The sequence below is a fragment of the Hypanus sabinus genome, chromosome 5 (assembly GCF_030144855.1).
Source record: "Hypanus sabinus isolate sHypSab1 chromosome 5, sHypSab1.hap1, whole genome shotgun sequence".
Taxonomy (NCBI): Eukaryota; Metazoa; Chordata; class Chondrichthyes; order Myliobatiformes; family Dasyatidae; genus Hypanus; species Hypanus sabinus.
This window is the reverse complement of record NC_082710.1, coordinates 184,710,077-184,724,364: the sequence shown is the minus strand read 5'-3', so window position 1 is coordinate 184,724,364 and position 14,288 is coordinate 184,710,077. Positions and strand designations below refer to the sequence as shown.

Sequence of the window (14,288 nt, the reverse complement as noted above, 5' to 3'; positions counted from 1 at the left end):
TGAGAAGAGGGCGTGTCCTGATGGTAGCAATGAGAAGAGGGCGTGTCCTGATGGTAGCAATGAGAAGAGGGCGTGTCCTGATGGTAGCAATGAGAATAGGGCATGTCCTGATGGTAGCAATGAGAAGAGGGCGTGTCCTGATGATAGCAATGAGAAGAGGGCGTGTCCTGATGGTAGCAATGAGAATAGGGCGTGTCCTGATGGTAGCAATGAGAAGAGGGCGTGTCCTGATGATAGCAATGAGAAGAGGGCGTGTCCTGATGGTAGCAATGAGAATAGGGCATGTCCTGATGGTAGCAATGAGAATAGGGCATGTCCTGATGGTAGCAATGAGAAGAGGGCGTGTCCTGATGGTAGCAATGAGAAGAGGGCGTGTCCTGATGGTAGCAATGAGAAGAGGGCGTGTCCTGATGGTAGCAATGAGAAGAGGGCGTGTCCTGATGGTAGCAATGAGAAGAGGGCGTGTCCTGATGGTAGCAATGAGAAGAGGGCGTGTCCTGATGGTAGCAATGAGAAGAGGGCGTGTCCTGATGGTAGCAATGAGAATAGGGCATGTCCTGATGATAGCAATGAGAAGAGGGCGTGTCCTGATGGTAGCAATGAGAATAGGGCATGTCCTGATGGTAGCAATGAGAAGAAGGCGTGTCCTGATGGTAGCAATGAGAAGAGAGCGTGTCCTGATGGTAGCAATGAGAAGAGGGCGTGTCCTGATGGTAGCAATGAGAAGAGGGCGTGTCCTGATGGTAGCAATGAGAATAGGGCATGTCCTGATGGTAGCAATGAGAATAGGGCGTGTCCTGATGGTAGCAATGAGAAGAAGGCGTGTCCTGATGGTAGCAATGAGAAGAGGGCGTGTCCTGATGGTAGCAATGAGAAGAGGGCGTGTCCTGATGGTAGCAATGAGAAGAGGGCGTGTCCTGATGGTAGCAACGAGAAGAGGGCGTGTCCTGATGGTAGCAATGAGAATAGGGCATGTCCTGATGGTAGCAATGAGAATAGGGCGTGTCCTGATGGTAGCAATGAGAATAGGGCATGTCCTGATGGTAGCAATGAGAAGAGGGCGTGTCCTGATGGTAGCAATGAGAATAGGGCATGTCCTGATGGTAGCAATGAGAATAGGGCATGTCCTGATGGTAGCAATGAGAAGAGGGCGTGTCCTGATGGTAGCAATGAGAATAGGGCATGTCCTGATGGTAGCAATGAGAATAGGGCATGTCCTGATGGTAGCAATGAGAAGAGGGCGTGTCCTGATGGTAGCAATGAGAATAGGGCATGTCCTGATGGTAGCAATGAGAAGAGGGCGTGTCCTGATGGTAGCAATGAGAATAGGGCGTGTCCTGATGGTAGCAATGAGAATAGGGCATGTCCTGATGGTAGCAATGAGAATAGGGCATGTCCTGATGGTAGCAATGAGAAGAGGGCGTGTCCTGATGGTTGCAATGAGAAGAGGGTATATTCTGATGGTAGCAATGAGAGATTGTCGATGACCTTGAACACTCCAAGAAGTCATCATGCTGGCTTCTGCTTTGTGATCCTCTGCATAACAGTGATCTCTTATCCCACTGAGCAGCTGTGTTCCACAATCCCACTGTGTAACACTGTCTAACCGTACCGCATAACTGCTCTCTCTATTCCCACTGTGTAACACCGTCTAACCGTACCGCATAACTGCTCTCTCTAATCCCACCGTGTAACACTGTCTAACCGTACCGCATAACTGCTCTCTCTATTCCCACTGTGTAACACCGTCTAACCGTACTGCATAACTGCTGTCTCTAATCCCACCGTGTAACACCGTCTAACCGTACCGCATAACTGCTCTCTGTAATCCCACTGTGTAACACAGTCTAACCGTACCGCATAACTGCTCTCTCTAATCCCACTGTGTAACACCGTCTAACCGTACCGCATAACTGCTCTCTGTAATCCCACTGTGTAACACAGTCTAATCTTACCGCATAACTGCTCTCTCTAATCCCACCGTGTAACACCGTCTAACCGTACCGCATAACTGCTCTCTCTAATCCCACCGTGTAACACCGTCTAACCGTACCGCATAACTGCTCTCTGTAATCCCACTGTGTAATACAGTCTAACCTTACCGCATAACTGCTCTCTCTATTCCCACTGTGTAACACCGTCTAACCGTACCGCATAACTGCTCTCTCTAATCCCACTGTGTAACACCGTCTAACCTTACCGCATAACTGCTCTCTCTATTCCCACTGTGTAACACAGTCTAACCTTACCGCATAACTGCTCTCTCTAATCCCACCGTGTAACACTGTCGAACCGTACCGCATAACTGCTCTCTGTAATCCCACTGTGTAACACAGTCTAACCTTACCGCATAACTGCTCTCTCTAATCCCACTGTGTAACACCGTCTAACCGTACCGCATAACTGCTCTCTGTAATCCCACTGTGTAACACAGTCTAACCGTACCGCATAACTGCTCTCTCTAACCCCACCGTGTAACACAGTCTAACCGTACCGCATAACTGCTCTCTCTAATCCCACCGTGTAACACCGTCTAACCGTACCGCATAACTGCTCTCTCTAATCCCACCGTGTAACACCGTCTAACCGTACCGCATAACTGCTCTCTCTAATCCCACTGTGTAACACCGTCTAACCTTACCGCATAACTGCTCTCTCTATTCCCACTGTGTAACACAGTCTAACCTTACCGCATAACTGCTCTCTCTAATCCCACCGTGTAACACTGTCGAACCGTACCGCATAACTGCTCTCTGTAATCCCACTATGTAACACAGTCTAACCTTACCGCATAACTGCTCTCTCTAATCCCACTGTGTAACACCGTCTAACCGTACCGCATAACTGCTCTCTGTAATCCCACTGTGTAACACAGTCTAACCGTACCACATAACTGCTCTCTCTAACCCCACCGTGTAACACAGTCTAACCGTACCGCATAACTGCTCTCTCTAATCCCACTGTGTAACACCGTCTAACCGTACCGCATAACTGCTCTCTCTAATCCCACCGTGTAACACAGTCTAACCGTACCGCATAACTGCTCTCTCTATTCCCACTGTGTAACACCGTCTAACCGTACCGCATAACTGCTCTCTCTAATCCCACCGTGTAACACCGTCTAACCGTACCGCATAACTGCTCTCTCTAATCCCACCGTGTAACACCGTCTAACCGTACTGCATAACTGCTCTCTGTAATCCCACTGTGTAACACCGTCTAACCGTACCGCATAACTGCTCTCTCTAATCCCACTGTGTAACACAGTCTAACCGTACTGCATAACTGCTCTCTCTAATCCCACTGTGTAACACCGTCTAACCGTACCGCATAACTGCTCTCTCTAATCCCACCGTGTAACACTGTCTAACCGTACCGCATAACTGCTCTCTGTAATCCCACTGTGTAACACCGTCTAACCTTACCGCATAACTGCTCTCTCTATTCCCACTGTGTAACACTGTCTAACCGTACTGCATAACTGCTGTCTCTAATCCCACCGTGTAACACCGTCTAACTGTACCGCATAACTGCTCTCTCTAATCCCACCGTGTAACACCGTCTAACCGTACCGCATAACTGCTCTCTGTAATCCCACTGTGTAACACAGTCTAACCTTACCGCATAACTGCTCTCTCTAATCCCACTGTGTAACACCGTCTAACCGTACCGCATAACTGCTCTCTCTAATCCCACTGTGTAACACCGTCTAACCGTACCGCATAACTGCTCTCTCTAATCCCACTGTGTAACACCGTCTAACCGTACCGCATAACTGCTCTCTGTAATCCCACTGTGTAACACCGTCTAATCTTACCGCATAACTGCTCTCTCTAATCCCACCGTGTAACACCGTCTAACCGTACCGCATAACTGCTCTCTCTAATCCCACCGTGTAACACCGTCTAACCGTACCGCATAACTGCTCTCTGTAATCCCACTGTGTAATACAGTCTAACCTTACCGCATAACTGCTCTCTCTATTCCCACTGTGTAACACCGTCTAACCGTACCGCATAACTGCTCTCTCTAATCCCACTGTGTAACACCGTCTAACCTTACCGCATAACTGCTCTCTCTATTCCCACTGTGTAACACAGTCTAACCTTACCGCATAACTGCTCTCTCTAATCCCACTGTGTAACACCGTCTAACCGTACCGCATAACTGCTCTCTGTAATCCCACTGTGTAACACAGTCTAACCGTACCGCATAACTGCTCTCTCTAATCCCACCGTGTAACACCGTCTAACCGTACCGCATAACTGCTCTCTCTAATCCCACTGTGTAACACCGTATAACCGTACCGCATAACTGCTCTCTCTAATCCCACCGTGTAACACCGTCTAACCGTACCGCATAACTGCTCTCTCTAACCCCACCGTGTAACACAGTCTAACCGTACCGCATAACTGCTCTCTCTAATCCCACTGTGTAACACCGTCTAACCGTACCGCATAACTGCTCTCTCTAATCCCACCGTGTAACACAGTCTAACCTTACCGCATAACTGCTCTCTCTAATCCCACTGTGTAACACCGTCTAACCGTACCGCATAACTGCTCTCTGTAATCCCACTGTGTAACACAGTCTAACCTTACCGCATAACTGCTCTCTCTAATCCCACTGTGTAACACCGTCTAACCGTACCGCATAACTGCTCTCTGTAATCCCACTGTGTAACACAGTCTAACCGTACCGCATAACTGCTCTCTCTAACCCCACCGTGTAACACAGTCTAACCGTACCGCATAACTGCTCTCTCTAATCCCACTGTGTAACACCGTCTAACCGTACCGCATAACTGCTCTCTCTAATCCCACCGTGTAACACAGTCTAACCTTACCGCATAACTGCTCTCTCTAATCCCACTGTGTAACACAGTCTAACCGTACTGCATAACTGCTCTCTCTAATCCCACCGTGTAACACAGTCTAACCTTACCGCATAACTGCTCTCTCTATTCCCACTGTGTAACACCGTCTAACCGTACCGCATAACTGCTCTCTCTAATCCCACCGTGTAACACCGTCTAACCGTACCGCATAACTGCTCTCTCTAATCCCACCGTGTAACACCGTCTAACCGTACTGCATAACTGCTCTCTGTAATCCCACTGTGTAACACCGTCTAACCTTACCGCATAACTGCTCTCTCTAATCCCACTGTGTAACACAGTCTAACCGTACTGCATAACTGCTCTCTCTAATCCCACTGTGTAACACCGTCTAACCTTACCGCATAACTGCTCTCTCTATTCCCACTGTGTAACACCGTCTAACCGTACCGCATAACTGCTGTCTCTAATCCCACCGTGTAACACAGTCTAACCGTACCGCATAACTGCTCTCTCTAATCCCACCGTGTAACACTGTCTAACCGCACTGCATAACTGCTCTCTCTAATCCCACTGTGTAACACCGTCTAACCGTACCGCATAACTGCTCTCTGTAATCCCACTGTGTAACACCGTCTAACCTTACCGCATAACTGCTCTCTCTATTCCCACTGTGTAACACCGTCTAACCGTACTGCATAACTGCTGTCTCTAATCCCACCGTGTAACACCGTCTAACCGTACCGCATAACTGCTCTCTCTAATCCCACTGTGTAACACAGTCTAACCGTACTGCATAACTGCTCTCTCTAATCCCACTGTGTAACACCGTCTAACCGTACCGCATAACTGCTCTCTCTAATCCCACCGTGTAACACCGTCTAACCGTACCGCATAACTGCTCTCTCTAATCCCACTGTGTAACACCGTCTAACCGTACCGCATAACTGCTCTCTCTAATCCCACCGTGTAACACAGTCTAACCTTACCGCATAACTGCTCTCTCTAATCCCACCGTGTAACACCGTCTAACCGTACCGCATAACTGCTCTCTGTAATCCCACTGTGTAACACCGTCTAACCGTACTGCATAACTGCTGTCTCTAATCCCACCGTGTAACACCGTCTAACCGTACCGCATAACTGCTCTCTCTAATCCCACTGTGTAACACAGTCTAACCGTACCGCATAACTGCTCTCTCTAATCCCACTGTGTAACACCGTCTAACCGTACCGCATAACTGCTGTCTCTAATCGCACCGTGTAACACCGTCTAACCGTACCGCATAACTGCTGTCTCTAATCCCACTGTGTAACACCGTCTAACCGTACCGCATAACTGCTCTCTCTAATCCCACGGTGTAACACCGTCTAACCGTACTGCATAACTGCTCTCTCTAATCCCACCGTGTAACACCGTCTAACCGTACCGCATAACTGCTCTCTCTAATCCCACCGTGTAACACAGTCTAACCGTACCGCATAACTGCTCTCTCTAATCCCACTGTGTAACACTGTCTAACCGTACCGCATAACTGCTCTCTCTAATCCCACTGTGTAACACCGTCTAACCGTACCGCATAACTGCTCTCTCTAATCCCACTGTGTAACACTGTTTAACCGTACCGCATAACTGCTCTCTCTAATCCCACTGTGTAACACCGTCTAACCGTACCGCATAACTGCTCTCTCTAATCCCACTGTGTAACACAGTCTAACCGTACTGTATAACTGCTCTCTCTAAATGTGCTTAGTAACTGCACTGTATAATTGTTACACGTGTGTGCATAGGAATGGTGAAGAAGCACCCAACCATTAAGAGGCCCAGCTTGATGGTGGTACAGCTGGCTTGCACAGTGATTTCTGTGCAGTGTTTGCACATTTCCTCTGGCCTTTGGATTTCCAGTTTCCTCCCTCATCCCAATAGCGTGCGAGTCTCCGTCGATGTCCCCCAATGTCGGTGGCTTGGGATGCTGATGGTGTAGGAGCTACAGGTGTATTTGCTTATTGTCTTTCAATGGGAGAGTACTGGAAACTGTTTCTAATGGTTATCTCGTTACAGAAAGGATCCAGAAGATTTAGAGATGCTGGAGAGGTGATACCAGGATGCTAACTGGATTAGAGAGCATGTCTTATCAGGATACATAGGTTTTATGAGCTAGGGCTTTCCTCTTTGGAGTGAAGGAACATGAGGCAACTTGATTGTGTACAAGTTCATAACAGGCATATGTCAAGTGGTTAGTGAGAGACTTTTTCCCAGGATGGGAATGGCTAATACAAGGGGGCATAATTTTGCAGTGATTGGAAGAAAGTGTAAGTGCAATTTCAGACACAAAATGCTGGTGGAACACAGCAGGCCAGGCAGCATCTATAAGGAGAAGCACTGTCGACGTTTCGGGCCGAGACCCTTCGTCAGGACTAAATGAAAGGAAAGATAGTAAGAGATTTGAAAGTAGTGGGGGGAGGGGGAAATGCGAAATAATAGAAGACCGGAGGGGGTGGGATGAAGCTAAGAGCTGGAAAGGTGATTGGCGAAAGTGATACAGAGCTGGAGAACGGAAAGGATCGTGGGACGGGAGGCCTCAGGAGAAAGAAGGGTGGAGGGGAGCACCAGGGGGAGATGGAGAACAGGCAAACAGCTATGTATGTCAGGGATGGGGTAAGAAGGGGAGGAGGGGCACTAATGGAAGTTAGAGACGTCAATGTTCATGCCATCAGGTTGGAGGCTACCCAGCTAGTATATAAGGTGTTGTTCCTCCAACCTGAGTTTGGATTCATTTTGTCATTAGAGGAGGCCATGGATAGACATATCAGAATGGGAATGGGACGTGGAATTAAAATGTGTGGCCACTGGGAGATCCTGCTTTCTCTGGCGGACCGAGCGTAGGTGTTCAGCGATTTTTTGCAAGAGACAGGGTGGGAAGAGGAATAGTCCAGGTAGCTGTGAGAGTCTGTAGGCTTATAGTAGATATCAGTAGATAAGCCATCTCCAGAGATGGAGACAGAAAGATCAAGAAAGGGGAGGGAGGTGTCGGAAATGGACCAGGTAAATTTGAGGGTAGGGTGAAAGTTGGAGGCAAAGTTAATGAAGTCAACGAGCTCAGCATGCGTGCAGGAGGCAGCGACAGGAGCAATCCCTGCGGAAAGCAGAAAGGGGGGGGAGGGAAAGATGTGCTGGGTAGTGGGATCTTGTTGGAGGTGGCGTAAGTTACGGAGAATTATATGTTGGACCTGGAGGCTGGTGGGGTGGTAGGTGAGGACAAGGGAAACCCTATCCCGAGTGGGGTGGCGGGCGGATGGGGTGAGGGCAGATGTGCGGGAAATGGGAGAGATGCGTTTGAGAGCAGAGTTGATGGTGGAAGAAGGGAAGCCCCTTTGTTTAAAAAAAAGGAAGACATCTCCTTCGTCCTGGAATGAAAAACCTCATCCTGAGAGCAGATGCGGCAGAGACGGAGGAATTGTGAGAAGGGGATGGCATTTTTGCAAGAGACAGGGTGGGAAGAGGAATGGTCCAGGTAGCTGTGAGAGTCAGTGGGCTTATAGAAGATATCAGTACATAAGCAGTCTCCAGAGATGGAGACAGAAAGATTAAGAAAGGGGAGGAAGGTGTCAGAAATGGACCAGGTAAATTTGAGGGCAGGGTGAAAGTTGGAGGCAAAGTTAATGAAGTCAACGAGCTCAGCATGCGTGCAGGAGGCAGCGACAGGAGCAATCCCTGCGGAAAGCAGAAGGGGGGGGGGAGGGAAAGATGTCCTGACGAAGGGTCTCAGCCCGAAACGTCGACAGTGCTTCTCCCTATAGATGCTGCCTGGCCTGCTGTGTTCCACCAGCATTTTGTGTGTGTTGTTTGAATTTCCAACATCTGCAGATTTCCTTGTGTGCGCGATTTCAGAGGTAGGTTTTTGTTTTACACGGAGAGTGGTGGATGTGTTTCAGGGTGGTGGTAGAGGCAGATATATTAGGAACGTTGAAAAGACTTATGCACAGGGATGACAGAAAAATGGAGGTTGAGGTATGAGGGAAGGGTTAAATCGCACAACATCGTGGGCTGAAGAGCCTGTAATGTATGTTCTCTGTAACTGGTGTTCACTGTACTCTACAGTACCCTATTTACCCTATTCCCTGCTCTCTCACAGGAGGAAAATATCTGTTTGCACTGGGCAGCCTTTGCTGGTTCGTCGGACATCGCTGAGGTGCTCCTGAATGCTCGGTGTGACCTGCAGGCAGTGAACATGCATGGTGACACACCCTTGCACATCGCGGCTCGTGAGAATTTCTACGACTGTGTCATGTATGTATACATCTCCTGGAAACAGAAATTTGACCTCAGGGTGTGCCATTACTGGCAGGGCTCATTGAAATTCCTCTGAACCCCATTCTGTTACAGTTCAGCACTGTGGTAGAGGGATTAAAGACTTGGACCATTTCTAAACGGGGAGAAGATTGAAAGCTCTGAGGTGCAAATGGACTTGGGAGTCCCCATGCAGGATTCCTGATAGATTAACTTGCAGCTTGAGTCATAAGGAAACCAAATGCAACATTCGTATTCATTTTGAGAGTATGAAAGCAAAGGTGTAATGTTAAGGCTTTATAAGGCACTGGTGAGCAGTTTTGGAGTGTCCCGAGGGTTAGGGTTCACGAGAATGGTTCCAGGAATTAACAGGTTAACATATGAGGAGAGTTTGATGACTCTGAGCCTGTACTCACTGGAGTTTAGAAGAATGAGGGTGGATGGGGCATCTCATTGGAACCTGACAAATATTGAAAGAGTGGATGTGGAGAGGTTATTTGTCTAGGACCAGAGGGCATAGGCTCAGAACAGAGGGAAGTTCATTTAGAAGAGATTACTTTAGTCAATGAGTGGTGAATCTGTGGAATTCATTTCCACAGAGGGCTGTGAAGGTCATGTTATTAGAATGGGGTTAAGAAGGATAATAAATCAGCCATGATGTAACGGTGGAGAAGATGAGCCGAAGGGTCTCTGCTAATGGAAATGCCTATTCTGTTACAGTTTATCAACTAACTGTTTCTCTGTCACCCACCTTACATAACCTGTTGACCTTTACCTATTCATTCCTTGCTCTGTACACTCACTGTGGGTCAAAGGGCCTGTACTGTTCAAAGATCTGAGTACAGCATTTATCAGTTTTGATCAGGATAAACATCCTGTTTCACCGGTCAAAGGGCCTGTACTGTTCAAAGATCTGAGTACAGCATTTATCAGTTTTGATCAGGGAGGAGTCCTGAACTAGCATTGCTTCACTGTTCTGCTATTTTATGCAGTACCACAAGAGGGCACTGCAGCTCTCCTGCAGAGGTTCACCCACATTCTCAACATACTCAGTGGCCACTTTATTACCTACAGGAGTGAAACCTGGTGGTGTCTTCTCCTGCAGTAGCCCATCCACATCAAGGTTTGAACGTTGTGTGTTCAGAGATGCCCTTCTACGCACCTCTATTGTAGCATGTAGTTATCTGAGTTGCTGTTGCCCTTCTGTCAGCTCAAACCAGTCTGACCATTTTCCACTGACCCCTCTCATTAACAAGGCAATTTCACACATACAACAGCCATTTACTGGATTTTTGTTTGCTTGTTTATTGCACTAGACTCTGAAAACTCTAAGGACTGTTGTCATGAAAATCCCAGGACATCAGCAGTTTCAGGGATACTCAAATCACCCCTTCTGGCACCAACAATCACTCCATGGTCAAAGTCACTTGGGTCAAATTTCTTCCCCATTCTGATGTTTGGTCTGAAAAACAATTGAACTTTTTGACCATGTCTACATACTTCGATGTTTGGAGTTGCTGCCACATGATGGTCTGACTAGATATTTGCAAAGACGAGCAGGTGTACCTAATAAAGGGGCCAATGAGTGTAGATTCATAGAGCACAACAGCACAGAAATAAGCTCTTTGGCTCATCCAGTCCATGCTGGAGTGTTCTGAACTGTTGTTCTGCCTTGTCCCATCTGTCTCAACCTGCACCATAGCCCATCATATCCCTCCCATCCATGTACTTATCCAAACTTCTCTTAAATGTTGAGATCGACCACTTCCGCTGGCAGCTTGTTCCACACTCACATCGCCCTCTGAGGTAAGAAGTACCCCATCAGGTTCTCCTTAAATGTTTCACCTTTTACCCTTAATATATGTCCTCTAGTTCGAATCTCACCCAACCTCAATGAAACAGGCCTGCTTAATGCAGGTCTGATCAATATCTGTCATAATTTTGTATATCAAATCTCCAGGAAATTAAGTCCAAACCATTTTAAAGTTTCCCTGTAAACCAGAACCTTTTTACTCTGGATCAATCTAAGCCTTCCCTCGGATACAGCCCTCAGCTTCTATTTCATCCATGTGTCTACCTAAGAGTTTCTTCAATGGCCTCAGTGAATCAATCTGTACCACCACCCCCGGCAGGAGACCACACACCCACCACTCTCTGTAAACACCTCCGCCTCTGTAGTTTCCTCCAATCACTTCAAAAATATGCCTCTTATCGTCTTGTACATCTTCAGAGTCAAAAGCTCTTGTCAGTATAACCTCAGGCGAGTCCATTTCCAGTGTGCAGGAGTGTGAGGTGATGGACTTGGGGCACAGTAGTGTAACCAGTATGCAGGAGTGTGAGGTGACGGACAGGACACAGTAGTGTAATCTCCGGTGTGCGGGAGTGTGAGGTGACAGACAGGACACAGCAGTGTAATCTCCAGTGTGCGGGAGTGTGAGGTGACGGACAGGACACAGTAGTGTAATCTCCAGTGTACAAGAGTGAGGTGACGGACAGGACACAGCAGTGTAATCTCCAGTGTGCAGGAGTGTGAGGTGACGGACAGGACACAGCAGTGTAATCTCCAGTGTGCAGGAGTGTGAGGTGACGGACAGCAGTGTAATCTCCAGTATGCAGGAGTGTGAGGTGACGGACAGGACACAGTATTGTAATCTCCAGTGTGCAGGAGTGTGAGGTGACGGACTTGGGGCACAGCAGTGTAATCTCCAGTGTGCGGGAGTGTGAGGTGATGGACTTGGGGCACAGTAGTGTAACCAGTATGCAGGAGTGTGAGGTGACGGACAGGACACAGTAGTGTAATCTCCGGTGTGCGGGAGTGTGAGGTGACGGACAGGACACAGTAGTGTAATCTCCAGTGTACAAGAGTGAGGTGACGCACTTGGGGCACAGCAGTGTAATCTCCAGTGTACAGGAGTGAGGTGACGCACTTGGGGCACAGCAGTGTAATCTCCAGTGTGCGGGAGTGTGAGGTGACGGACAGGACACAGTATTGTAATCTCCAGTGTGCGGGAGTGTGAGGTGACGGACAGGACACAGTAGTGTAATCTCCAGTGTGCGGGAGTGTGAGGTGACGGACAGGACACAGTAGTGTAATCTCCAGTGTGCGGGAGTGTGAGGTGATGGACAGGACACAGTAGTGTAATCTCCGGTGTGCGGGAGTGTGAGGTGATGGACTTGGGGCACAGCAGTGTAATCTCCAGTGTGCAGGAGTGTGAGGTGACGGACAGGACACAGTAGTGTAATCTCCAGTGTGCAGGAGTGAGGTGACGGACAGGACACAGTAGTGTAATCTCCAGTGTGCAGGAGTGAGGTGACAGACAGGACACAGTATTGTAATCTCCAGTGTGCAGGAGTGTGAGGTGACGGACAGGACACAGTATTGTAATCTCCAGTGTGCAGGAGTGTGAGGTGACGGACAGGACACAGTATTGTAATCTCCAGTGTGCGGGAGTGTGAGGTGACGGACAGGACACAGCAGTGTAATCTCCAGTGTGCAGGAGTGTGAGGTGATGGACTTGGGGCACAGCAGTGTAATCTCCAGTGTACAAGAGTGAGGTGACGGACAGGACACAGTAGTGTAATCTCCAGTGTGCAGGAGTGAGGTGATGGACTTGGGGCACAGCAGTGTAATCTCCAGTGTGCGGGAGTGTGAGGTGACAGACAGGACACAGTAGTGTAATCTCCAGTGTGCAGGAGTGTGAGGTGACGGACAGGACACAGTATTGTAATCTCCAGTGTGCAGGAGTGTGAGGTGACGGACAGGACACAGTATTGTAATCTCCAGTGTGCGGGAGTGTGAGGTGACGGACAGGACACAGTAGTGTAATCTCCAGTGTGCAGGAGTGTGAGGTGACGGACAGGACACAGTATTGTAATCTCCAGTGTGCAGGAGTGTGAGGTGACGGACAGGACACAGCAGTGTAATCTCCAGTGTGCAGGAGTGAGGTGACGGACTTGGGGCACAGCAGTGTAATCTCCAGTGTGCAGGAGTGAGGTGACGGACAGGACACAGTATTGTAATCTCCAGTGTGTAGGAGTGTGAGGTGACGGACAGGACACAGTAGTGTAATCTCCAGTGTACAGGAGTGTGAGGTGACGGACAGCAGTGTAATTTCCAGTGTGCAGGAGTGTGAGGTGACAGACAGGACACAGTAGTGTAATCTCCAGTGTGCGGGAGTGTGAGGTGACGGACAGGACACAGTAGTGTAATCTCTAGTGTGCAGGAGTGTGAGGTGACGGACAGGACACAGTATTGTAATCTCCAGTGTGCAGGAGTGTGAGGTGACGGACAGGACACAGTAGTGTAATTTCCAGTGTGCAGGAGTGTGAGGTGACAGACAGGACACAGTAGTGTAATCTCCAGTGTGCAGGAGTGAGGTGACGGACAGGACACAGTATTGTAATCTCCAGTGTGCGGGAGTGTGAGGTGACGGACAGGACACAGCAGTGTAATCTCCAGTGTGCAGGAGTGTGAGGTGACGGACAGGACACAGCAGTGTAATCTCCAGTGTGCAGGAGTGTGAGGTGACGGACAGGACACAGTAGTGTAATCTCCAGTGTGCAGGAGTGTGAGGTGATGCACTTGGGGCACAGTAGTGTAACCAGTATGCAGGAGTGTGAGGTGACGGACAGGACACAGTAGTGTAATCTCCAGTGTGCAGGAGTGTGAGGTGACAGACAGGACACAGTAGTGTAATCTCCAGTGTGCAGGAGTGTGAGGTGACGGACAGGACACAGTAGTGTAATCTCCAGTGTGCAGGAGTGTGAGGTGACGGACAGGACACAGTAGTGTAATCTCCAGTGTGCGGGAGTGTGAGGTGACGGACAGGACACAGTATTGTAATCTCCAGTGTGCAGGAGTGTGAGGTGACAGACAGGACACAGTATTGTAATCTCCAGTGTGCAGGAGTGTGAGGTGACTGACAGGACACAGTATTGTAATCTCCAGTGTGCAGGAGTGTGAGGTGACGGACAGGACACAGTAGTGTAATCTCCAGTGTGCAGGAGTGTGAGGTGACAGACAGGACACAGTAGTGTAATCTCCAGTGTGCAGGAGAGTGAGGTGACGGACAGGACACAGTATTGTAATCTCCAGTGTGCAGGAGTGTGAGGTGATGATTTAGGACACAGTAGTGTAATCTCCAGTGTGCAGGAGTGTGA

General features: G+C 48.8%; 1 protein-coding gene across 1 annotated transcript in view; it reads left to right on the top strand.

The window, feature by feature from the left end:
• The window catches only part of ehmt2 (euchromatic histone-lysine N-methyltransferase 2), a 475,985-nt gene that overhangs the window by 92,301 nt on the left and 369,396 nt on the right, over window positions 1-14,288 (top strand). The window contains exon 24 of the mRNA XM_059971113.1: window positions 8,974-9,128. Coding sequence (XP_059827096.1) covers window positions 8,974-9,128 — 155 coding nt within the window. The remainder of the gene's footprint in view (window positions 1-8,973; window positions 9,129-14,288) is intronic.